At 42.7% G+C, this 27,872-nt stretch overlaps 1 protein-coding gene across 2 annotated transcripts in view; it reads left to right on the top strand.

The window, feature by feature from the left end:
• ttc7a (tetratricopeptide repeat domain 7A) overlaps positions 1–20,818 on the top strand; it is a 132,667-nt gene extending 111,849 nt beyond the window's left edge. For both annotated transcript variants that reach the window (XM_034100786.2, XM_034100788.2), the window contains one exon: positions 19,473–20,818. In XM_034100786.2, coding sequence (XP_033956677.1) covers positions 19,473–19,691 — 219 coding nt within the window. In that variant the 3' untranslated portion in view covers positions 19,692–20,818. The remainder of the gene's footprint in view (positions 1–19,472) is intronic.
• The last annotated feature ends 7,054 nt before the right edge of the window (positions 20,819–27,872 follow it).

Genomic DNA, 27,872 nt, shown 5'->3' on the forward strand with positions numbered 1-27,872 from the left:
TAGTCAAGAAATCTGTCATTCTTCTTTCATTATTTAGCTGTCCAGCTAACTTGGTGTGGGTTTGTCCTTTTGAATGGGTCTTGAGGGAAGCGACCCCCATATTGCTGATGTCAAATGACTTGCGGCAAACTTGCAATAAGCCTTGTGGACATCTCCTCCTGGTACCTCTCCAATCCAGTCCTTGTATTGAGAGTCATCTTTCCAATGTGACTTGAATCTGCCGCGTGTCATTGTCACTCACTCCCGTAATGCATCACACATTTGAGATTATGACTCTTACTAATGAACCTAAAAGGGAAAACATAAGGCTGGTTCCCCCTGTGGTTCCTCAGTACAGCAACCCCACTAGTAAGCTTAGCTTAACAGTATAGATGTATAGAATCAGTCTAGGCAATGAATTTTCAAAAATGTCTCACCCCAAATGTTCCTATTTACTAGTATAATTTTTTTTAAGAAAAAAACGAAAAATCACAAAATAGCTAAAAGTAGATATAAGAATGAATGTTACAAAATGTATCAAGACTAGACTATTCATGTCAACTAGTATAGAAGTAATGTCACAGCCTAATGTGAAAATGTATTGGTAGTTCGCTAGCAATGCAAGCTAGCCAACACTAGCTAGTTAGTTAGCAAACTGAATGTTGGCTAGCAAGATTGCACTCCATGTGCTTGCTTACCATCATTAACAAATCCAAATTCAAAACAAACTCAAACTGCTAGCTAGTTAGCAAGATTGCACTGCTTACTAACTAACGTTGATAAACCCAAGTTTACCACAGTTAAACACAGCTACTTACATTTGAGGATAAACTTGCATAAGAAGTTTCACTGTAGATGTCAAGGCTCCCGTGTTGGCTGGGAAATGCATGTATTTGACCCTTCTATTGAGATCGCGAGTAACGTTATTATTCCTGAAGTCCACCAATCCGAAACTATACTTTTAAAGTCTATATCACCAAGTTGCCTGCATCAAATTCCAACATCCAATATACCATATAGGATGCCAAGAGCATGCTCTACAACATGGGCAGTGGCGACTGGTCATTAGGGGCAGGTGGGGCACAGCCCCACCTAGTGTCAGCAGAAAGTATTAAAATAATGATTACAACAAAATGCAAAAAATAAATTAAAAAATATATAAAATATATTTTAAGATCATGTTTAATCATCTGATTCGTCTGTACATTGCTGTTTTAGTATGTGTTCTTCTAATTAGTGTCTACAGTGTGTGTCTATTGAGCTGTTTAGAGCCATGTGGGACAAAACCTGATCCTGCCCCTCCCTCTGACTGTCTAAGTGAACGGTGACTGCAAAAACTACACTGTGCATGCTCAGAGTATTTTCCTATTTAATGTGTGTGGCAAAAAATAATGACCATAGGGGCAAAGTGCTGCCATCCCCACCATACGTCATCTCACATAATTCAGAGCTGATTGGCTGTAAGTACGTGTGCCGCGAAAAGTGTGGTGTGTGAAGAGGAGGAGAGAGAGCTGCAGTGAGGCGCCCTAAAACCAGGAAGTAAGCTGCGCATGGCTTCCCTCGACAAAAAAGCAACGAGATTTCTCCATAGGATTTTAGAAAATAGCTCAAAATAAGATCTCTGGGAAACGTAGCTGTTAGATAAATGTACGTTTTGTTCAGCCGGATAATATCCACATGTCTACCCTACTTTTATCATTTTCGAATCAAAAATCTATTGATTAGATTAGATTTATGATAGACTTTTGAAACTACAAGAAGATAAGGAGGACTTTTACAAAAAAGTAAGAGATTTTTGTCCAGAAGGATAGGCAAATGGACTTAATCTTCAAGTCAAGGTAAGACTGCAATTTTATTGAAAATGGGATCTTACTAAAGAGAGAACAATTCAATATTTAAATGATAAAATTACATTGTGTTGGGTATCCTTCTGTTGAACTGTCTGTTTAAAAGTAATTGAAGCATCAGACAAAAAAAGCTTTTGAAAATAATATTATATTTTGATTTAATATATTTGTAAACCTGAAGAGTCAGTGGCAGTGCCTCACCAGCCATGAACCTCTCTGCAGAAGCTTATATATAGACATCTGAGTTTTTTGTGCCCCACCACTTTTGTACATATAGAAATGCCACTGAACATGGGATCATCCATTTCTATCTACAGTAAAAGCTGTTCACATGTAAAGTGTTTTTATAAACTCATCTTAATTCTGTGCTCAATAGTTTCATTTTATTACTATTTTACACCTCATCCAATAACAATTTCCAGGACAACTGTTTCTATTTCCATGTAAGTGTTCACTTTTGCTCAGTTTCCATGACTTCTCCATACCTGGAAAATGAAAAAATTTATTCCATGTTTTCCATGTTTTCCAGGTACCGTGGGAACCCTGATTGTACACAATTTAAACCAATCAATGTTGTGTAATTAACAAGGATAAACTGATGTTTTTTAGTGGATGAGTAATGCACAGGGTTCGTACGGTCATTGAAAACCTTGAAAAGTCATGGAAATTCAAAATGCAAATTCCAGGCCCTGGAAAAGTTATGGAAAACAATGTTTCCCAAAGTTTTGGAAAAGTAATCGAAATGTAACTAAAGTTGCGTCAAATATAATTTACATTTTATCTAATCGCCGACATAATCTGCGGTCGCGAGCTGTTATGTGCCATTATGACGCGCATGGTGTTATTTTGTAATATATGTGTGCTCGTGTCTTCCTGCCTGTCGGGCCGGCTGAACTCTGCTGCTCCGGGATGAGGGTCAGCTACCATTATCTACGGTGCGTTCGTTAACTGTGCGGAGTCACTGTGGCACAGACTGCACCGCTGGTGAACAGCTGTTAGAACGGGCCGTTCAGGTGTTCAGAAGTACTCAGATATATCTGATATATCAAAATATAGTTAAAGTAGCGACAGTAAAAGTAGTTATTATGCAGATTGGTCCATTTCAGAATAATATATATGATATGTTTTATAATGATTGATCATTAAAGTGTTCTCAAAGCTGGTAAAGGTGCAGCTAGTTTGAATGACTTTGTATACTGCAGGGTAGCTTGTGAATTTACTCCAGGTGGAACTAAAGTCTGATTTAACACTTGATTATATTTCACATCATTAAACCACATCTGTGAAGTAACTAAAGGGATTAAATACATGTAGTGGAGTAAAAGTACACCTTTTACTTCTGAATTGTAGAGGAGTAGAAGTACAAAGTAGCAAAACATTGAAATACTTAAATAAAGTACAAGTATCTCAACATTTTACCCACATAGAGTTTATGAACTTAGTTACTTTACACCAGTGGTTCTCAAAGTGGGGTCCGCGACCCCCCGGGGGTCCGTGGCACTCTGCCAGGGGGTCCGTGAAAAGTTTTCAGATTCATTAATTTAAATTATCATATCATTTTTTTTTCATTTTTTTTTTTTCAACAAATATTTTATTTTTTTAATCTAAAATAGTTCATAGATTACGTTCTAATCTAACAAATAGATACATTTAAAAATCAAGCGCGTCACCCATTACCGTGAAAACAACAATAACTGTTACGTCAGTCAGAGAGCGCCGCTGCAAGCATCATAGAGATATAACACGGCTAGCATACTACGAAGATGGACATATTTTTAAAACGACCGGTTACGGCTACAAATGAAGTAAATGAAAAACAAAAAACAAAAGTAAGGAAATACGATGAGGAGTATCTCCAATATGGATTTATTGAAGTGGAAGGGAAACCGAAATGTCTGATATGCCTGCGGTGTCTTGCCAATGAGGCGATGAAGCCTGCCAAATTGAAGAGGCACCTCGAGACCAAGCATCCAGATTATGTAAAAAAAGACCGGGCTTTTTTTGAGAGGAAGGGTGAGGACTAACGCCAGCAACAACAACGGATGGTTAATGTTACGTCTGTTTCTGCTAAAGCGCAGCGGGCCTCCTACCTGGTAGCGCAGAGGATTGCTAACGGTACATCCACACAGCAGCTTTACGGTACGTCCACACAGCAGCTTTAGACGAATCTTCCACCGCTTCCAACGCTTCTCTGCCCATTGACTTTGAATGGGGATGACGTCACTTTGCCTCACTTTTCGCCGAACTGCATTGTGGGGGAGCGAAGCGAAGATTTCCAGGATTTCCAGGATTCAAAAGTTGAGCAATGTTCAACTTTTGAAGCTGAGCTTGAAGCGTCAGCCAATCAAACCGCGTGTAAGCAGGGAGAACCAGACCGCAGTTCATTTCCTCATATTCCAAACGAGAAATTACGGTAGCAAATCACCCGGTTCTTTATGACCAGAACTATTAACGGGATACAAACCGGAGGAACCAGGCATGGAGGGAGGTGGCAGAGACAGTGGGTGAAACTGGTAGGTTTTCGCCTGTTTGGGGAGTTTATATATATATATATATATTGCTCGCATAAAATCCCGGGGTTTTTTGCTTTGTATGTCGGGGGCGGGAGATTCATGTTGTTGGTCGCGTTGCTCACAAAAAATCCCCAAGCTTTCAGACACGCCCAGCTTCAAGCTTTTCAAGATTTTTGAAAAGCTGCTGTGTGGACGTAACGTAAGGCGCGAAAGCCCCACACAATAGCGGAGGAACTACTGCTCCCTGCTGCGGTGGATCTGTGTGAGGTGATAGTGGGGAAAGATGCAAAATTGAGAAGTGTACCTCTGTCAAATGACACCATCAGACGACGAATTGAGGACATTTCTGCTGATATCAAATCACAACTGCTGGAAAGACTGAGAGGGTCTAAATTCGCGGTTCAATTGGATGAGTCCACTGATGTGTCCGGCTCTGCGCAGCTCATCGCGCTGGTTCGCTACCCGTGGGAAGGAAGGATTCAGGAAGATTTTTTATTTTGTCAAGAGTTGACGGGGCGAGCAACAGGTGAAGAGATTTTCAATGTTATAGATATGTTCATGGAGACTGGCAATGTGAGTTGGGAGAATTGCATTGCGATTTGCACGGATCGGGCAGCTGCCATGACCGGACGCAATAGTGGGGTGGTTGCTCGTGCCAAGGAGCGCAATCCAATGATGATAGCTACCCACTGCATGCTGCACAGGCAGGCTCTGGCGTCAAAATCGTTGAGTCCTGAGCTACAGTCCGTTCTCAGCACGGTGGTATCTGTGGTCAACCACATCAAGTGTAAGCCACAGTCCCGTTTATTCGGCCAGCTCTGCAGGGAGATGGGCGCAGGACAGGACACCCTGCTGTTCCATTCAGAGGTGCGTTGGCTCTCCCGTGGAAAAGTGCTACAGCGGGTGTACGAACTGCGCTCAGAGCTGTGTGAGTTCATCCAGAATGACAAGCCAACCACTGCAGCACTCTTCTCGGACCCCGAATGGATCGCACAGCTCGCCTACCTCGCAGATGTGTTCAACTTATTGAACGATCTCAGTTTGTCCGTTCAAGGCAGATATGCCTCTATCCTGGAGGTAAGCGACAAAATCCAGGCATTCCGTTCCAAAACAGCGATCTGGAGAAGGCAGGTGCAAAATGGCATTACAGACATGTTCCCCCAACTCACAGAGTTTCACATAACTAAGACTATAGAAGTGTAAAAAATAGGCTACGTCAGATTATTCCAAGGGACATACATGTCAAATCAAGTAAATTTTTATTTCTATAGCCCAAAATCACAAATCAGAATGAGGGGGTCCTTGGTGTATTCTCTATCTTGTAAGGGGTCCTTGGCTGAAAAACAATTGAGAACCTCTGCTTTACACCACTGGCTATAAAGATAGAAAGACTAAGCCTTGCACAGAGACACTGCTGCTTTAGTTGTTCTGACTGCTAAAATCCTCTGATATTCCTCATTTTAAAGCCGATATTCCGTGGGGTCGGGGCTTGGATCCTTGTCACCTTTTTCATACCTCAGTTTGCATCCCTGACTACAGTTGCTTTCGCGTGTAGAAGCTAGTAAGCCTACTATTTGATTTGTTTTAGATAGGCACAACATGTTTCATATGCAGACCTTATTTTCCTGTTCCATGTTAAAATAAACAATTTTCAGTGGTAATTTTTTTTGGTCATGGAAAATTAGGTAAAGGTCATGGAGAAGTCATGGAAAAGTCATTGGTGAAAAAGTGTATGAACCCTGAATGCAGATATCACTGTGAAATCATTTGACAGTGAGGGGAATACTTCCGGTTTTATTATGGAATCTTAGAGACCGGGAATACTGTTTTCACCCTGTGAGGGTTGACGCCAACTTTACATGGACGCTGCGTAAAGACGTAGTACACGTTCTCCTGGCGAGACCTCAAATCATCTTTGTAATATCTATCAAACTACAGTATAGATCCTACACATCCACTGGACGTAGATTCTAAAAGTACAATATACACTTCTCGCTAGAAATCTAATCAAAAAGCATTTTAATGGCCAAACTATTCCACAATTTAGGATTTTCCAGAGAGGGTTATTTGTGAATAAACGACCCTCCGGAGCCTTTGCAATCAACGGGAGCATGTTGTTTCTTACGCGACCACTAGAGGTGCTACACTTTAAAACGTGACTATGGGTCGTAATAAGCTGCTGAACAATCGACCTATTTGGTAGTTTTTCGTAGTAGGACAGGCTGATAATAACACACCACCACCATGTTCCCTTATTCACAGCACAGCTCTACATAGCATCTACTGTGTGTGTGTGTGTGTGTGTGTGTGTGTGTGTGTGTGTGTGTGTGTGTGTGTGTGTGTGTGTGTGTGTGTGTGTGTGTGTGTGTGTGTGTGTGTGTGTGTGTGTGTGTGTGTGTGTGTGTGTGTGTGTGTGTGTGTGTGTGTGTGTGTGTGTGTGTGTGTGTGTGTGTGTGTGTGTGTGTGTGTGTGTGTGTGTGTGTGTGTGTGTGTGTGTGTGTGTGTGTGTGTGTGTGTGTGTGTGTCAGACAGTGACTCACCGCTCTGGTCAGCTGCTGGTTTTAGAGTATTTTTGGATGGATGAGGGTTTGGACTTTGGCATGCTGTGTGTGTGTGTGTGTGTGTGTGTGTGTGTGTGTGTGTGTGTGTGTGTGTGTGTGTGTGTGTGTGTGTGTGTGTGTGTGTGTGTGTGTGTGTGTGTGTGTGTGTGTGTGTGTGTGTGTGTGTGTGTGTGTGTGTGTGTGTGTGTGTGTATGTATGTGTGTGTGTGTGTGTGTGTGTGTGTGTGTGTGTGTGTGTGTGTGTGTGTGTGTGTGTGTGTGTGTGTGTGTGTGTGTGTGTGTGTGTGTGTGTGTGTGTGTGTGTGTGTGTGTGTGTGAGTGTGTGTGTGCGTGTAGATATGTGTGCTAATGGTTAGCTACAGATTTATAGTTTAATGCCTCTCTATTTATAGCGTCTATTCTCTTCATCTATCAAGTTATCAGCGATGTCAGCTTTTACACATTTGTCTGTCTGTGCTGCTAATCTCATTATGCTATAAGTGTTTGGTTGACACGTGTGTGTGTGTGTGTGTGTATGTGTGGCATGTGGTTGCGTGTGTGTGCATTCTGATGGGTAGCTCGTCCTGAAACACGGCCCAGCCTTGCTCCCGGCGATGGCATGAAATGAATCTGACCCACTCCCAACATCCTCCACATCTCATCCCTCCTGCTCTGAGTCACACACGCACATGCACACACACACTTTTAACACACACTCTTTTACTTATTTGTTCCTCTCCAACAGAAGCATATTCATACACAGCTTCACATATGCATGTATAATCTCAAGGACGAGGACTTGTGCTCATTGAATTAATCACGTTCCAATTATCAAATGCCCCCCTTCTCTCCGTCTCTTTCTCCCTCTGCTCTCCTCTCTGTGTGGATGGGGTAGGTTGTCAGCTGATTAGATAATGCAAATACATTATTTATAACACTTTGCACGTTCTCGCCGCTTTATGGGATTGCCTAGCAACCAGGGAAATATATTCTATTGAGCAAGACCTCTGATAACCACTGAGAAGATAAAGAGAAATGTGTGTGTGTGTGTGTGTGTGTGTGTGTGTGTGTGTGTGTGTGTGTGTGTGTGTGTGTGTGTGTGTGTGTGTGTGTGTGTGTGTGTGCGTGCGTGCGTGCGTGCGTGCGTGCGTGCGTGCGTGCGTGCGTGCGTGCGTGCGTGCGTGCGTGCGTGCGTGCGTGCGTGCGTGCGAGAGAAAAATCAAGTGGGGGGGACAACGGAGAGATGATTGGGAGTTGGCTAGTGCCTCCGTTGCTATGTATGGCTCATCTGAGCTCACTTACTTTTTCCTGTTTCTTTGACACCTCTCTCTTTTTTTCTCTCCATCCCCCTCTATCTCTATTCACCGTTCCCTGTTTAGCTCTTCCCCGCTCGGTCACACTCCCTTCCTTGCTTTCTTCCATTTCCTCTCCTCTGTCTCCCATATCCCACCTTCCTTTCATTCCTCCTGCCTTTTTTGATCTGCATCAGTCTGTAAAGAGATAAGGATTGCTGCTGTAATGCAGGAATGTATTCTAGATGCATTGCTATTTCTATTATAACACCACATGAATAGGTAAGTTGATGAACTCTGTACAATATCCAAAGAATCAGGTCTGCACATTGTCCGGAGTTTCCCTTTCACCCATGTAGCAGAAAAGAGGAGATTGTCCATGTTAGACATGCCCTTTCTTAACGGGGCCTTATTATGCTAATTATTAGCTTCATAAATGTATTGTGTGCCTCTGCTGTGACATGATTCAATGCTTTAATGTTGAAAAAGGTTTTTATTTTTCCCATACTGCCTGTGCTGCAGCACCTCTTTTCACCCTTTGCCTTAGTTAACTGGCCGACTGTTGTGATTGGTCAAGCACTTAGAGTTGTCCCGCCCCATAGCCTATCGCGCACAATGTGTTGGAGAGCTAGCCAATAGGGGAGCGGGTGTAACACAATGATGTCATTATGTTACAGAAGAAAACATATGAGTCCAATCGAGGCGTTTCAGGGAGGGGGGAGGAGTGTGTGGGAAAGAAACTCCCTCTGGAGGGAACTTTGGGACTATAGCCTTTGCAGACCATTTACATGCACACAAATCTATAACACACTACAGGAAAGGGGAAACCCCAAAAAGCATAACAAACTATTTACAATTTGGTTTAGACTAAGGGTGTTGCCTGGGTAGAGCAGAGTCCTGCACGGGTCTGATTTTCAAGACCCGCTCCCGCCCGCACCCGCGACGTGCAATACCGAACCCGCCCCGCTACCCGCACATATTGCCAATCAGTTCCGCGACCCGACCCGTCGGCACAAGATCCGCAACCCGACCCGAACCCGCATAGGCTATGAGCAGTGAAAACGTGCAATTATTAACACACGCAGTTGCATATTTGTCTCAAAAAGCGTGGGATGTTGGTTATTTTCTCCACTGGGTTACACTGTGTGAATGTGTGTAGTAGATGTTAGCCTCCAGGGATTCAACAGACGACTCCCGGATTACATAAGCATGCCCTCTGGTTGCCATATGACATGACTATGGATCTAATGGACATGATCAATGCCATGCACACACTAAAACTAAAACTACATAACGATTTATGGGGCGAAGCCTGCGAGCTAGTTCAGGCAGTCAACTTGAGTACTTATGCTGCATTCATACTAGGGCCGGGACTTTAACGCGTTAATTAAGATTAATTAATTACACAAAAATTAACGCGTTAAAAAGATGTACGCCTTAAAAAAATTTACGCATTTTAATCGCACTTATTTTTGCACAGCGGAACGTTTCTCACTGGATGAGTTTCAGGCGTACCGATTATACTGGAGCACCAACTAACGTTCATGACTTCAGCATGGGACTTCAAACAACAACAAACCACGGTGAACAATAGTCAAACATGAACGAACAAGCTGATGAGACCGCTTTGGTCGCCCCGTGGATGGGAAATTTTGTTTTAAAAAACGGACGGATGGAAGCATCAATAAGAGCACGGTTGTGTGCAAATTATGCAAAAAAGAATTTGCATATCACCGCAGCACATCAAGCCTAAAGTATCACCTAAATGCAAAGCATGTAGCAGCTAACGTGGACGTTAGCCCGACTCCGAGTGCAAGGAACCACACCCTGACCCAACCCACACTCAACCAGATGACTGGTTTCAGGGCCAGGATAAGTAAATCCACGTCTGAGAAAATAACCAGCTCACTGGATTGCACTCGACTGACAGGGCTCGACATTAAGGATGGCCCGATGGCCCGGGGCCATCTAGTATTTAGCTCGGGCAATGAAGCCTCACCTGCTGGTTGCCCGATCGGGCAATCTATTATGCCAGTATCATGCAGCTCGCGGATCCAGTAATGAGTGACCCGACAGTAAAACTAAACATATCTATAACTAGTTTAGGTAGTTTGAGAGGTAATTAAAATAGATACGTGTGATATTCTAACCTGAAGTGTGTGTTTTGTTCCGCTCACCGCTGCATGTGGTTATGCAGAGCTGCGTGTCGAGTCTCGACTCGTCAGCAGCAGCTGATCTCTCTCTCCCGTCAGATTAGACTTCACTCGCGTTTATGTCCATATCGATCAGATCCAGCTAGTTCTAGCTAATGATATGACTACCTGCTTATTAAAAGACAACTACACAATAAGTGTCGCTATGCAACTGGATGAGGCCACAAAGTATAGCGCAGCATTATGCATTTGTTTACATGCCCACCGGAACCCCAAGGCATTACCAACAGATCAACGCACAATCAACCCATACAGGACATCTCTTTCTCCACATTAAGTGTTAGACATTAGAGTTGACTATTCTTGTCTGTCACATACTCTTCTTGTCTGTCACATAAGTGGCGCAACTGAAGCGGTATTGCTCTAAAGGGAAATTATTTTGACCGAAGATATTTAGATTTGCCGGCTAACGGGAACTCTGACGTGTGCTTCGCGGATGCGCTCGGCTCCTCTCGACTGCTGCTCGGGTCTGCTCGGTCAGCTTCCGGATGAGGAGGCATTCGTTCGACCAATTTACAGTAGTTAACATTACAAACATTTTTAACAGGGGCCATAATAGTGTAAATAATGTTTGTTTTGGCAGTTATAACTGAATGTAATGTTTTCTACTTTTTTCCATCTGGGAAGGCATTTGCCTTCATTACATTACATTACATTTCATTTAGCTGACGCTTTTATCCAAAGCGACTTACAATAAGTACATTCGACCAGGAAGACACAACCTTGAAGAAAACAGAATCATATAAGAACATCAGGTTTCAAAGAGCCAATCGTTTCAAGTGCTACTCAACTGGCTATAGATAAGCCAGTCCTTTATTAGTATATAAGTGCTCTGTTAGCAGTTCTTTGTTAGTCATTCTATCGCTCGAAGTGGAGTCGAAAGAGATGAGTTTTCAGTCTGTGCCGGAAGGTGTGTAAGCTTTCTGCGGTCCTGATTTCAATGGGGAGCTCATTCCACCATTTTGGAGCCAGGATAGCAAACCCACGTGTTTTTGCTGATGGGAACTTGGGTCCCCCTCGCAGCGAGGGTGCAGCGAGTCGTTTGGCTGATGCAGAGCGAAGTGCACGTGCTGGGGTGTATGGTTTAACCATGTCCTGGATGTAGGAAGGGCCAGATCCATTCGCAGCATGGTACGCAAGTACCAGTGTCTTGAAGTGGATTCTAGCAGTTACCGGAAGCCAGTGAAGGGAGCGGAGGAGCGGAGTGGTGTGGGAAAATTTTGGAAGGTTGAAGACCAGACGAGCCGCTGCATTCTGGATGAGCTGCAGAGGTCGGATGGCACATGCAGGTAGACCAGCCAGGAGGGAGTTGCAGTAGTCTAGGCGTGAGGTGACGAGAGCCTGGACCAGAACCTGCGTCGATTTCTGGGTCAGCTGGGGGCGTATCTTCCTGATGTTGTAAAGCGTGTATCTGCAGCAGCGGGTTGTAGCAGCGATATTTGCAGTGAAGGACAGGTTGTTATCCAGGGTCACACCCAAATTCCTTGCAGTCTGGTTCGGGGAGACAACAGAGGTGCCGATGTTGATTGTCAGGTCAAGAGAGGGACAATCTTTTCCCGGAAGGAAAAGCAGTTCAGTTTTGTCAAGGTTGAGCTTGAGATGATGAGCGAACATCCACTAAGAGATGTCAGCTAAACAAGCAGAGATGCGTGCGACGACCTGGGTCTCTGAGCGGGGAAAGGACAGAATTAATTGGGTGTCGTCAGCGTAGCAGTGGTATAAAAAACCATGCGGGCTAATGACAGATCCGAGCAAGTTTGTGTACAGGGAGAAGAGGAGGGGACCAAGAACAGAGCCCTGAGGGACCCCTGTAGTTAATTGACAAGGGTCAGACTCGGACCCTCTCCAAGTTACCCTGTAGGTGCGGTCTTTGAGGTATGAGGTGAGGAGGGAAAGTGCAGAGCCTGATACTCTAAGTTCTTGGAGAGTGCGAAGGAGGATCTGATGGTTCACCGTGTCGAATGCAGCAGACAGGTCCAAAAGGATGATGACAGAGGAGAGGGAGGCTGCTTTAGCAGTGTGCAGTTCCTCAGTGACAGCAATGAGAGCAGTTTCTGTGGAGTGACCTGCCTTGAAACCAGACTGGTGCGGATCCAGAAGGTTGTTCTGATGGAGATAACGGGAGAGTTGTTTAAAGACAGCGCGTTCAAGTGTTTTAGACAGGAACGGGAGGAGAGAGACAGGCCTGTAGTTTATAACGTCAGACGGGTCGAGAGTGGGTTTCTTTAGGAGAGGGTTTACTCTTGCCTCCTTGAGACTGTTTGGAAAGTGACCACAAGTTAGAGAAGTGTTGATGAAATGGGTGAGAAATGGTAGAATATCAGGAGCGATAGTCTGAAGGAGGTTTGAAGGGATAGGGTCCAGAGGACAGGTGGTAGGGCGGGCAGAAGAAAAGAGGGTAAGAACCTCACTTGGCGAGAGAGGGGAAAAGGAGGTTAGTGTGCCGGTTGAAGGTGGCTCAGGTGATCCAGCGGTGAGTAGAGGTGAGTCAGAAAAAGAAGAGCGAATATCGTCAACCTTTTTTTCAAAGTGATTAACAAAGTCGCTTGACAGAAGGGAGGAGGGGGAAGGGGCTTTGGGGGGGTCCAAGAGGGTGGAGAAGATGGAAAATAGTTTTTTAGGATTGGAATAAGAAGATTGGATCTTATCTTGAAAGAAAGTGCTTTTTGCCTGAGAGATCGAAGCAGAGAAAGAGGAGAGGAGAGCCAGATAGGTTAGGAGGTCGTCACGGTGTTTGGATTTCCACCGTTTCCGCTCAGCTGCCCTAAGGACGGTTCTATTAGCACGCAGTGCGTCATTTAGCCAGGGAGCAGGAGGGGACTGACGAGCCTGCCGAGATGTGAGAGGACAGAGAGAGTCCAGAGAGGATGAGAGAGTAGAGAGGAGAGTTTCTGCAGCAGAGTTTGGAGGCAGGAGTTGGAACGAGTCGGAGCACCGATGAGGCAAAGGTAGAAGGGGAGAGGGAACGGAGGTTACGGCGGACCAGTGCAGGATGAGAAGAGATTAGTTTGTTATGTTTGGAAAGGGGTAAAGAGAATGTTCATTTGCCTTCATCAGATGGAAAGTGTTTTGACCAACAACTTAAGTATTTCTTATAGCTATGCAGGGCATGCAAGCGAGCAAACACAAACAAGAACAAACAAACAAGTGAAATAAAATTAAAAATAAAATTGAAATTGTACAATATAATATTGTGGTGGTTCATCTTATAATTCAGTCTAGAGAATGCACCAGACAGCATCTAAGACCTGCAAAAATCTAAAATTTCTAGGGGGACGGAGGCCCCCCAAACCCTTCGTGCCATTTCGTCCGCGTGCATTTTTCAGGGCAATCTCTATTGGGCTCAGGGCCATCTGTAAATTAGCTTAGATGGCCCACAGGGCCATCTCCCAACATCCTTAATGTCATGCACTTGGACTGTAGACCACTTGGAGTAAAATCCATGTGAAAATTGCTTCTCACTGTTCTCAGGTCAAATATGTATATTTGATTAAAAATGCGATTAATTTCGATTAATTAATTACAAAGCCTCTAATTAATTAGATTAATTTTTTTAATCGAGTCCCGGCTCTAATTCATACATAACACCCCCTTGCCACTCTACAACCAACCAAACAGAGTCTCCTTATATGCCGCTCTATTTAACCTGCCAGATCTCTCTCCATGCATTGCTTGCTGCTGCTATTGCTGCAGCTACCTCTACGTCGCTGCTGCTTGCTGCCCCACCACCACCCCAGCTTCCACCCCAGCTTCCACCTGTAGGCTCGGGGGTTAGTTATTTAATCATCACTCATCGTGCTTTGTATATCTATGGAATGATGATGCCCGAGCCTAGTCGCCAAATTCAACTATATGCTGCTTCTAATAAACATGTTAAAGGAACACGTGAGTTGTCTGACTGAACTAACCTTGTATCTAAACCAAAACTATTTAAAACTTGATTTGTATTCTTCTGTTTTTCTGGTCACTAACAGCTCTTCAGCTCTGTAGTCAACATGGCTGTTAACAGCAGATTGCTACTCTAAATTTAGAGTTCAGCGGTCTCTATACTGTCTTCAAGACATTCATTTCTCGGATCTTATTGATGTGACCATTTTGTCACTAATTCCATTTGTGTTTATCTCATGTATGATGTATACATGTATGTATCATGGATGTATCTAGCTAACCAGCAGTCAGGTCAATATCTGGTTAGATCAGTTTCGATCCAAATCTAATCATCAATTTATGGTTTTAATCAGTGTGTGGCTTTATACATTAGCTGGTTTGCAACCTGTATTTATATGCAAACTAATGCTAATAATTTCTCGCTTGAGGCATTAAAACGTTTCGGTAATAAAGAAGTTATCTAATAAATATTTGACCCATGACTACATCTCTGTGGTGGCAACTTTGCTGTAGTTAGTACGTTAGGATATTACAAATAGCACACCCTTTTTCATCTTTCACAGTATGAAATATGGAAAATATCAAATGACACTGAAGAAGAAAAACTCATTTTCCCCAATGCTAATCCATTTCATAATCTAATCTCTGTTGGGTGTGTTTGTGAGGTTCAGGAAGCCTTCCTCGTTCTCATCTATCTAAATTAATTACATTGGGTGTATTTTTGAGGTGTTTCAAACGTTTGCTTCCATTTAGCTTGAAAGAAGGATAAAACTTCACTTCCCACTCGTTGGGTTTGGCTCTGCTCAGTTCAGTTGTGCGTTAATGGCTCGACAAAAAACGAACCTGCGCTCCCAAGCACCATGGGATTAGCTGAGGTAGAGCTGGAGACAGATGGCTTGGAGTAATTAAAGCAAAACCAATAGATACCAGTTTTGTCAGTGTAATGCCAGAACACACTCGAAAGCAAACTAAATGTTCTTGGGCACACATTTGTTCAGTTACCTCCTTTCTGGTCATATTAAGTTGATTAGGCAAGGCAAGGCAAGTTTATTTATAGAGCACTTTTCAACGCAAGGCAATTCAAAGTGCTTTACAAAACAAAACAAAAACAAAAAAAATGAAAGACATTAAGCATTAAAAAAGAAAAGCTAATCAAATAAACATTAAGAAAAAATACATGGATAAAAGTTACAGTGCAGTCTAAAATATAAATAGTTCAATTAAACATTACAAGAAAAAGTACATGGATAAAAGTTACAGTGCAGTTTAAGATATGAGGTGTGTTTAAGTGTGTGATTAAGGTGTGTTAGCTTTAACACACCTTAATCAAACACACCTTAACACACCTTAATCAAAATGTCTTAATATATATCTCTGTTCATGTAAAGATCAAAAGAGACCATTGCAACAAGGGCCAGGCTGTTACGACCTGCTAAACTAGGTTAACCAAATGATGTAACCAGCTTTTTGTTGTTTTGTTTTGGCAAATGTGTCTCTATTGTGGTATTTTGGTTTTCCTGTCAGCTTGTCTTGTTTGGTATGTTAATATCATACCACAGTATATACAGTAGTGAGACTTTTAGTGTCACTAGTACGGTCAGAGGGCCACTAGTTCATCAAAAAGCTTACAAGTTGGTACTTTGGTGCTACAAGTGCTGCTCCTGCCGTCACTAGTAAGGCTTATGTGGTAACTAGTCGGACAAAAGTGCGACTAGATGCTGAAAAAGGGTGACTAGTATAATTTTGTCTTTAACTAGTAAAGCAGAGTGCCAAACTAGTGTGACCATATATCTAACAAATGAAATCAAAGAGCCAACTAGTGTAGGCGGCTGCCGTCTGATATCAAGGATATGGAATAAATACTCAAATGGCTTGCCATCGAGCTGAGACAGTAAGATGTGGAAGCTCGTGGCCAAACCAGCGGCGAAAAATAGATCATGCACCTTCGGGCCTACACCCACACGCTCTTGTGCATGCGTACACACACTCATATAGAAGCACACACACACACACACACACACACACACACACACACACACACACACACACACTCTCATAACCCTGTTTGCACATCCTGTGACAGGTTTCCTCCATACCCAAGAGTTTCGATCTTCCTCTGTGTTTTCCTCTGAGCAGCAGTGAGGAAAAGGAGAACAGAGGAAAGGAGAAAAAGAGTGTGTGTGCTTTTATTGAAAGTTGCATCAGAGCCCCTAGACAGCTATGTGAAATTCAGCCCAATTAATCTGGAGTTGTGAGCAGAGACTGCATAACAAGACTCGTCTGCCTGACCTCAGGCCAGCAAAGTGTGTATGCGTGTGCGTGTGTGGGTGCGTGTGTGTGTGGGTGCGTGCAAAGTAAGTGAGGGGATGATATTGTGCAAGAGAGTCTGCCTGTTGTCACCTTGAGTGTGCATGTGACACTATCACTTGCATATTTGTGTGTGTGTTAGTGTGTGAGGCAGATTTGACTTCATGCTGTTGGTCAGTTGCGTGACAGTTTCTGTCGGGCTCTTAAAAACACCGAACCCCCAACTGAGCAGAGCTCCAGACACAGAGCACACTTGTACATTCACACTAAGTTCTGCATGTCCTTTAACATAGTGACAACAAATATCATCCATGATATCGTTCTCTGTCTCACATATACTTCTTTTAGACACGCCAAGACAGCGGACTCTTATTTGTCCTATACATCGGGTTTATTATTCAACTCAAATATCCATGAAATGCCAGTTATATGCTTCTCGTTTCTTCCTACCTCAGCTTTTTCTCCGCACACATACATATATGTACAGTATATACGATCATACAGTATAAACCAGTGAGTGTGGAGATTGCATGCAAACCCAGCACTCTTCCTGGCATAGCCCTGGGCAGTGGATGCCCAGGGCCGCCCCTCCCTACAGGCCAATCACGCAGGCTGCATGGGGCCCCGCCTTGTGCAGGGGGCCCCGCCCAGAGGGCCTCAGCTGCTGTGCGCAGTTCTCCGCTCAGTTCTCCGCACGCACCCCCCGCGAGAGTGAGAGTGAGAGGTGACAAGGGGAGCACGTCTGTAACCCGACACCATTGCAATGAATCGACATCTGACCAATCACGGCTTTGATACGGCCACTAGTGCAGGTGAAGAGATGTCGGTGAAAAGACAGTTTCAGTCCAGCGCAAGCAAGAGGGGAAAAAAACAAAACATGATGAAACTAGAGCATCACTCGAAGGTGGGTTATTGTATGAGTCAAATGTACAACTTGCGAATGTTGTATAAGTCAAATTGCCAATTGCCATATTAAAACATCAGCTGCAATTCACGACATGAAGAAGGCAGTCTCTGCAGAGCATACAGGCTATGGAGATGCAGTTATTTCCAGCATTCTTTATTTACCATTCATTCAAGTATGTGATGCCTTTTATCTACTAATGTACAGGAGGAAGAGAGATACACTGTCTGTCTAGTTGGCTTACATAACAGTTAAAGTTTACAGCCTAAAAAACATGGAGCATTTTTTCCCCTTTTATTCATTTTTATGTCAATTTGCACATTTCATGGTGATGCTCAGCCTCTCCCCTTAACTCCTAACAGTCATCATCACGTCAACCACAACACAGAGAAATACTGATAGAAATGTGTGTGTAGTTGTTGATACATTGCTGACAGAGGGAACTAGAATACAGATTTAAGAAATATCAGTTTTTGAGCATGTCATAAGCATGTTTTGTCTTGACTATATTACAACTATATTATAATAAAATAATATAGTATTTATATTATTGAATTGATTATGATTATTAATATTAGTAGAAGTAGTTTATTTGCATTAATTATATTTGAATCTTTTTGAGGCTAGTATTTGGCAGGAAATGCAGACGTATTCACCTGTTAACGCATACTGAACGACATACATGCACATTTACCTTTTACCTCACTGTATAAAAAAGTAACTGTGTTGATAATAATAATAAACAGGAATTATATTTGCAAAGCAGCCTACTTTGTTTCCAAAAAAAATAGTTTCACTCCTGTCGGTTGGGGGGGGGGGGGGGCCTCATCTCAGAATGTCGCTTGGGGCCCCAAGTTGGCCAGGGGCGGCCCTGTGTATGCCCAACACGCCAGTGCAAATGAAGACTTTGGAATCACATGTTCTGAAAAGGAACATACCAATGTCTTGGAATGTTTTATGCAATTTAGCACAAACTGTGTATAGTCATTTAAACCCAACAACAATTTGTAAATCATTGTATGTGTTTGCTTTCCAATAGAACTAATGATTCCAGTTTATTTTAAAATGTGACATTTTAAAATAAATGTATACAATTTTAAAATACATTAAAATGAACATTAAAGCATGTTAACTTGTCAGAGTACAGACAAAACATCTAAATATGAACCTGACAATGAGCATAATAGGACCACTTTATTATTTTTAGGTGAACAATTTCAACTTAATGATACGATAGTTCATAACTTACATCAGGGCAAATATTTGTGTTCTATAACAGGCTTTAGGCAATTGTTATGTTATATTAATGCAGATGTAAATGTGTAATATTGATGGGGGTGTTCCTCACCATTCTGAGAAAGACATGTTATACCAACCTAAAAAAGAGAGGGTTTATTTTGGCAAATCAGCAGTGATGTAAAGTTCACTTGATTGTACCTAAATGGTCTTTTTGACCATCAGTCTCTCTTTTAACCCGAGCAGGTTAAACACAGCATCAGATTTCATTACTGTGGGGGTATCTGTGTGTACAACTCCCAAAATACTATATCATCTTCAAGCAGAGGACTGCACCTAATCTCCCGATTTGTGGATTTTCTCCCTTCAATTGTACAATCCTAGTTGAATGTGTTTGTAGTAAAGTGTAGTACAGTTTGTTGTTGTTTTTTGTCCTAATAAACTAGTGCACAGCACATCAGACATTATAATCTAACATTTAGATGTTTTGTAAAGGGCCACCATCTGCTTACTTGATCTTATCCCATAAAAAATGTAATATTGGGGACAATTGTAAGGTCACCATTATGGGTTGCGGAAAAAATTAAAACCTGTAGTGGGGTTATATTCATATAAAAAAAACAGTTAATATACACATTTAGACCACTGACAAAAATCTCCCTTTCCCATGAATACTTTGGATTTAATGTACAAGCCTTACTATACTAAACTATATATATATATCCCTTCTCTTTTATCTGCCTGTCCATCCAGGGCCGTCTGCTGGTGAGAACCGGGCGTGTCCACCTCGGAGAGAAGGTCCTGCGTGACGCGGTCCAGGCCCACAACACCTCCCACGAGGCGTGGAGCGGCCTGGGCGAGGCCCTGCAGTCCCGGGGCTCCAGCCAGGCCCCCGACTGCTTCCTGACAGCCCTGGAGCTGGAGGCGTCCTGCCCCATCCGGCCCTTCACCATCATCCCCAGGGAGCTTTGATGAGCCTGGGCGAGGGTTGGGGTTAAGGCATTTTGCTGTTGCTATAATTATATATAGCTGTGCTGGGTGGAAAGATGTTTGACATTTTGGGAAACAGGCCAGTATTCCCTTTTTAAGCAAGAAAGTATATTTTCTAAATCAAATTATGTAATATTACTTTTTCGCTTTCTGCGACAATGTTTTTGCTCTGAATGACTGTCATTGTCATCCATTTTAATATGTTGTCCTTTCATCCACATAATACTTCAAATAAGCATTCCTAGCATCAATTATTGATAAGTTATCAGATAAAAAGTGCATCAAATTATTTTTTAAAACACATTTACATGAATACAGAAACATTAATATTGTAAATCAATGCTGTTTGTGCAGAAAGCACTGTGTATAGAGAATAATGTTAAAGTGTAAGTACTGTAACAATGTACATCTCCTATGGAGTTATAAGAACAGAAGTGATAGCTCTCAATTAGTGACAGATTACTAATATGTATAAGAATAATTGGTTATCAAATTGATGGGTCATAAATCGCAGAAATGTGCTGGTTCCATCTCGAGATAGATTATATGTTGTGTGTTACATGTGGAAAGGCGATACATAGATAATGTTTGCTGTCAGTAACATCAGCCGCTCCACTTCATCTTTATTTTAACCTTTGATGCATTTTTGATGATCATGTTGATTGATGCCGCTTTCATGTACACACCCTCGCCTCTTCCAATGAGAGCTCATGTGTTTCCTAGCAGGGGCAATCACATATCATTCCATATGTCTTTATTTTGTATGTGTGTGCTGTCTTTATACTACCATGTTTTATGCTACCATGCGTGTGTTTGTTTTACCATCCCCCTGGGGTGTTATCAGTCCCTGTTTGTTCTGTCTGTGCGGTACAGTAGGCGACTCATCCGCTCCTAGTGTGTGTGTGTGTGTGTGTGTGTGTGTGTGTGTGTGTGTGTGTGTGTGTGTGTGTGTGTGTGTGTGTGTGTGTGTGTGTGTGTGTGTGTGTGTGTGTGTGTGTGTGTGTGTGTGTGTGTGTGTGTGTGTGTGTGTGTGTGTGTGTGTGTGTGTGTGTGTGCGTGCGTGTGTTGTTTTTGTGTTATTTTGACTCAACGCTCTCCATTAAAAACAACAATGGCTTTTAAAAAAATCACTGTCGGATGTCGCGTCTTCACCTGCCTTGTCACTTGTGACTAATGGACATCACTTCCGAGTGCCTAACCACATTAATGTAAGCAGTGGGACTGGGCTGCCGGCTTATGTAATACTGCCAGCATAGTTTTCTGCCTCCTCCTCCTATCTCCCTCTCCTTTTTCTATCTCCCTATGTCTCTCGCTCTCTCCAGGCTTGCATGATGTGATGTGATGTGGCTTGGTTGCCTAGCAGCCATCCCCTTGTTTGAGTAACTGGGGAAGCAGAGAGATATCTGGTCTGCTGAACTACACATAGAAGACACACACACACAGCGAGGCAGATAATGCCCCCGCTGTGTGGTTTTACAGGTTTGACCGTCAATGTCTCAGGATGGTGTTAATTGATTTGTGTTATGGAAAGAGTTTTTGATCCCCCATGTCTTAACCCTCTCCCTCCATGAAAAGCTACAAGCGCTAATTATTTGTCTTTTCTTTAAACCCCCGAAAATACCCACGTTCCGGGAATAAAAATCCCCTATTCATCAATACTCTGATTCCACAACAGGAATTATCGATAACTGTTGCCTCTCCTCTGCCGTCCAAAAAAGAAAATCTATTTATACTTTCCTCCCTCCACGCTCGTCGACTCTCCCTTGTTCCATCCTCTCCTCATTAGCGCCGTGTGTGACACCTACACAGGGGCTTCGGGAGATGAATGGTCTAATCCCTGTGGGTGAGGAGTGAAATATTACATGGTGTGCTCACACGTACACACACTGACAATGAGAGGCACATTGGGTGGTACAGTGCACATGCTTAAATGTGCACTCACACACATGCCATGGTCTTGACAGCTCTGGTAAAAGGAGACAGATGAATGAAGGAAGCGGCCTGCTGTGAAGCCTCAGAATGAGCAGAGGAAGCGCTATCCACTGGACCGAGTGTCACCACCACACACACATAAATATATACAGTAAACACACCTGGTTACGCCGAGCATCAAAAAATTGACTGCGTGATACGAGAAAGAGAGTGGAGCAACTGGTATCCAGTGTTCTGGTACTGTACAGGTAGGGTTGCCTAAGACACACACACACACACACACACACACACACACACACACACACAACCTCTATTATCTGCAGCTATATTTGATACTATAGAGATCGTGGGGCTGCCGATAACTACCTTTGTCGTGAGATAAATATGCCCCAAAAATAATGCTTTAGCTGTAGAACTGCCTTCGGGTCCCAAGAGTGAAGAAGGTTATCAGTTCTGAAATTGTGTAAAGCAGAGACAATCATCAGAATGAGATAGCATATTAGCTTGAATAAGCCGCACAACGTCCACCAATAATACAAAGGTAAACCATACAACCTCCATATTTCAATACAATTTTAACTTTTGTGGTTTTGAAGCTGCATATCACTCCTACTTTTCTTATGAGTTTGCTTACGAGAGATACAATGATTACCAAGTATTTTTCTATCTGTCGTTTCACTTCAGTTTGTTAAAGACATTAGCATGGCTAGCTAACGTTGGCAAACTTATAAGGTAAGTTGTAATTGGAATGGGTTTTATATGGCTACCAGTGCCTTTGTTTTAGAGACAGATTAGAAGGGGGGATACAGAGGGGATATAACCCTATAACATGCGGCAAATGGTTCCATGTTGGATTTGAACCCGGGTGTGGTAGCATTGAGCTATATTGTGGCCCGGAATTGGAATATTGCCATTTTTTTAAATATCCTAGATAAATTAAACATTCGTGACATTTAACCACACCACCAAAATAATAAATACAATGAATGGTCTCTATGGCGTTGTTTAGCCTTAACAATTAGCTACAATTGAGCCAGTCACAAGAACAACAACACTCGCTTATTTGGCTTGACCCTAAATATCCCCACACAGGAGCTTTAGACCATAAATTAATATCGTAAACATGATCAAGGTCATATCTAACAATACATGTATTATGTAATGATCCTAACAGTTCTAATAGTGAACATATAGCTGACAGTTAAAAGTGGTAACCCGTAGTGTAAGGTGTCTGTGTTTTAGCCTGGTATTTAGGTCACGCTGTTGTATGTGGATGCCAATTCTGCTGGGGCATATGGAGGGCACGGCTGGGTGGTGTCAGGGCGCCAAGAAGGAAATCATAAACCTTCATTGTGATGACCAAACAAGGCCGTGAAGTCATGGATGGGTGAGGGGTGTGATGGAGGTTATGAGGATCAGATGTGGTTTCATAATCTCATTTATAAATAATATGACTAGTACAGTAGACATGACCATAGTTCATCCCATGTGGTTCAGTAGAGTTCAAATCCCCTCTAAAGGATGTATTAAAAATGCTGTAAAATTGCCCTAAGGTGAGGAATAAACTTTCCATATTCTCAGAAACGCTTGGTGGAAAAAGCATTATATTCTGACTTAATTAAAGTGCTTGCCAAAGATTTGTCAGTATGAAGTTACGGTGGTGAGAATCAAGCAAGTCGAGTCCCTGGCAAGTGACATGTTAAGTTGTATGACATTCAGATGACCCACCCACATTTAAACTTTCTCAAAGTAGGTGCTGACCGTACCTGCATTGACAACTGAATCAAAACATATTTGGACAAGCCTAACCAACTATATGCTTTGTCGGTTTTTTTGGGATATTCTTGTATACTATCTTGTTTTTCCCCCAATTCTTTGACATATACTACTCTGTCCTTTTTCTTTTCTTTTTAGAAATACTATGTTGTTTTTTTCTCACATTTTTGACATACTACACTATACTATGTCGTTTTTCCTAAATGTTCAGCATAACATACTTTATTGTTTTCTTCTGATATTTTTGACATATACTATATGTTTTTTTCTAAAATGTAGAAATAGCATATCTATTATTTTTAGATTATTATTATCATTAGATTTTTAGTATATCGACATACTATTCTTTGTCATTTTTGTAGGTATTGTCAACATAGGTATTGTCATTTTTCCGTTATTTTAGACATATAAAACAGAGTAGAAGAAAAAAGGATTATTAAATGATAATACTCAAGTAAATTACCAGCATTAAATGTGCCAGCTAGCTGTAACGCAGGCAAAAGGTGACATGTTTCATACACACAATGCAGTTGTTGCGGCTCAAGCCACATGCGGTTCCGATAACATTTTTGAATTATCCTCACATTGTTGCCACACTGCCATCAGCCTCATTTTTGGACCTACTCGGATGCTCATTTATGAGGTTGGCAGTGCTAACATGCCTAATAACATGGCAGTAAGCAGCAGCTTGGCCGGCAGTGTGTTCTCTTCCATCAATCACCCCCGCTCACCTGATCAGCCTCCAGCGCTATTGGTCCACTTCCACACACGCCACAACAGTGCCAGCACCATTACCCGCTTAAACAATGACCCCTTGTTCGCTAACAGTCGCCCATTGGAGCTGATTAAACTTTTAAATGTCATTTAATAGAAGTGTAATGTTGCTCCGAAGCGTCTGTCAGCAGCTTCAGGGGGGTAGTAAAAGGATACCTGGTCACCCTCCCGGTGTGTCACACAGCACGCTTCATTCCTCAGCTGGATAGTCATCACCCTTAGTGTGGGATGTGGTGATGAGAGTGAATGTGACCTGGACTTAAAAGGGACACGAGGGAGCAGCACCTCTGAACCTCTACCTCTTTGTTTGACCCTCTCAAGGAGCTCATGTTATACAGCGAGGGAGAAAGGGAGACATGTTCGTTCCACACAAAGTCAATGACAAACAAAGTCAATGACAAACAAAGGCTCTCTCTGTTCAGGGCTTTGTTTGTTTGGCAACCGTTCGCTGGACTGATAAAGGCATGTGTCCCACACTAGTATTGGATTATGGGTATTTTTATGCAACTTCACATTCTTGGGAAATTCCAGTGGTCTGCCTTCGTCATCATTCCGTAGCAGGGTCATATTTTCTCAGCATGTTCCCCCGAGTTAGCTGTTAATTTGACTGTGGCCCAGCTGTAGCACTGAGTTGCTGCTCGGACCCTGTTGTAAACTGCCAGAAACACAGATTTACTCCAGACCCCTCTGATGTTCTGCACTACTTCCTGGACGCTGACCGGATCTCATTAAGCTGTTCCCAAGTTGATGTTTGGGCTGCTGGTGTGACCTGCCCTGACACCAGATGTTCTCATGACCTTTAAGTGATGTAATTCCACTGTGCGATCGCAGCTCACATCTTAAATAGCACTTTGACTGCCTCCTTGATGGAAAACACAGATGAAAATATATTTAGTTCGGTAGGCTTTGTGCTGTTGCATTTATTACAATTAAAATATAAAAAAGGAAGCATCAGTTTTGTTGTACTAGCGGCCCTTAGGACCTTTAATAAGTGACCATATCCGTTTGCAAGTGCGTTTTTTTAAAAGCAAAGGATCACACGTGCGTGCGTGCGCATTCATTACATTGTGCGGCTGCATGCGAGTTCTTTGAAGCAATGTGTCGACGACATGGGGGGAGCTTGATTGACAGCGAAAAGGCGGGTGCCTCGCCGTGCCTGTGGTCAGGGCAGGCTGTGGGAGATGGAGGGTGTTAAATCGTCAGTATGAGGCATATGTCAGAGATCAGTGCTGGATCGTGGAGATCACTGAGATGAGAACGGTGGAAGAGCGCCGGGGGTCGAGAGAGACAGAGATTACCGGGGGCTCGATGCCTTTACCACAGGCAGAATAACTGCTCATGACACACAAACACACACACGTTCACATCTGCGTCTTCCTCGCAATAAGTGGATACACATGCCGAGCCCTCGAGAGGCTGCATACAAAGCCCCGTGTTAATAAGATTGTCTTCCTCTCCGGGTGGAAGTGTGCGGCTCCTCTGTCTCCAGAATAATGACAGGGGGAATAAGAGGCTGGCTCTTGAACCTCCTTGAGTTTACAAGTGTCTGCAACTGAAGGAAAACAGAGTGGAAGGGATTAAAGTCAGACAAGTAGATGTCCTGTGATAATGTCTGTACGGCTCTCCTGACTTCCGGTCCCAAACAAAACACCTCAGTGATACGTGTGGAAGCTAGACTAGCTTTGCAGGTCACTGGTTAAATAAAGGCTACAAACAAACAAGATAAGAACAACTCTCTGCCAATGCTAGAAAACAGAATGAACCTGTTACCTGGCTTTCCTGGGTAAAAGGGCCAAACTAATGTTTTCTAGGTTGAAACCAGCATCTTAGGTAGGTGTTCTTAACATCACTAAACACAACCCTTGCTATCTCTGTTTCACGCTATGAGCTGTACGCAGCTAGTGGGCAGCAAACTGTTGACTTTTTGACATATTTGCATATCATGAAGTCAATGTCTTGAGCATGTTAGCAGACAGTTGCTTATTAATGCATCCAGCAGACCGTAGTTTAGCCGGAACATTGGATTAATTCTTTGCTGTCAGGATTTCAAGAGATGTTCAACAAATATAAAAACACAAACATTGCACACCCTATTTAAATGTAATTACTCTGATCGAATGTTATTGCATTATTGGAATCATCCATCAGTTCTTGGTCACTAAATACCACCAAAGGCTTTTTTCCCGCTTGCAATCACACTGCTTATACGAATGCTTTAGTGACGTAATCTAGCTTCAATTGATGAGTCAAATTCTTGATGTATTTAAGCCATTAAAGGTTTTGACTTCATTGGTGGTTTATTTGTTCATGTTTTCTTCCATTTTCTACATGTGTTGTGTGTTGTTCACTTGGAAAACGTGTTTTAAAAAATTAGTGGTTCCTGGGGCTCCAGTGGGCGACCAATCAACATATAATTGCTCTACTCAGGGTGCTGTTATGCTGGGAGAATAGTTTATCTGAAATAGGAGATAATAAATTCCCTGGAAATGACTTTCTAAGAACCACCAACCTTCCTATGCAGTGTGGACACAATAAGAAAGGGGGTTCTTAGTCTACTTAGAATCAATCAACAGTTCATCCAGTCTGTAATTCGCAAAAGTCATCGAACTGATTTCTTATCACTAATACATCCATATTGTTATTTGCTAATGGTATTATGACAAATCCATGCTATATTATGTGCTGCTTTAGGAGATTAGTCATGCACTAAAATCAATACAAGACGGAAAGAAAGAAGGAAAGAACGTGGGCTTTAATGATCATTGTACATATTTGCGTCCTTGGATCTGATAACGGTATCTGTATGGCCAGAACGGATTAATACATGTCTCCACTCCCTCAACAACTGTCAAATTGGCTCTGTCACAAAATGCTGCCGCTCTTAGGCATGAGTGTCTAACTCTATGAATATGAATCAGTGCTGACAAACCATGCATGCTCAGCTAAACCCTTCCCTGAGTAAATACATGATGAAAGACACACTGTCCAGGATCACACCAATAACAAATCTGCAATGTTTTTGCACCTACCCCTATTCTCTGTCATTTACACCGCTATTCTGTTGAGCTGATTCCTATCGTTGCTGTTCTCTGTGTCCTCACATCATTGCCTGTGTTTGTTTGTTTCGTCCAAAGAAAGACTTGACGGAGTAGGTCGCGATAAGAATAGCTGTTTTATTGTGTGCCACTGCCTTGGCCCCTAATACTGAATGTGTTATCTGAGGGTGCAGCATGCCACACTAAGCCATGTGATGCATGGCTGAGCAGCATTCCTCCTCCTGAGTGTATCGCAGGGCAGAGATAGTAGGAAGGCAGCCTGACTGCTGACAGAGAGTGAAAGAGGAGCGAGAGCAGGAGAGAGGAGAGATGAGAGCAATACGGGGAACATGTAGTTAAGTGGAATGGCGTACCCTTTGTTGCAGATAAGATCATTCTGCTTCCCTGACCGGCATCACTAAAGCAATTTGAGAACAAATGTAGCTTATTTTATCGCTGGCAGACCACAAAACCCTTCACTGATATGCATTGGTCCAAGTAACAAGAGACTGAGATTTTTTTTATGCATTCATGATTTTACTTGTGTTTTTTAAATAGGGTCAGGTCATGTTTGTTCTGCCATCAAGCAAACAGGATAAGAAGTTGGTGGTGGGATCAAGGAATTGTAGGAATTCAAGTCCAAACA

The sequence above is a fragment of the Pseudochaenichthys georgianus genome, chromosome 15 (assembly GCF_902827115.2).
Source record: "Pseudochaenichthys georgianus chromosome 15, fPseGeo1.2, whole genome shotgun sequence".
NCBI lineage: Eukaryota > Metazoa > Chordata > Actinopteri > Perciformes > Channichthyidae > Pseudochaenichthys > Pseudochaenichthys georgianus.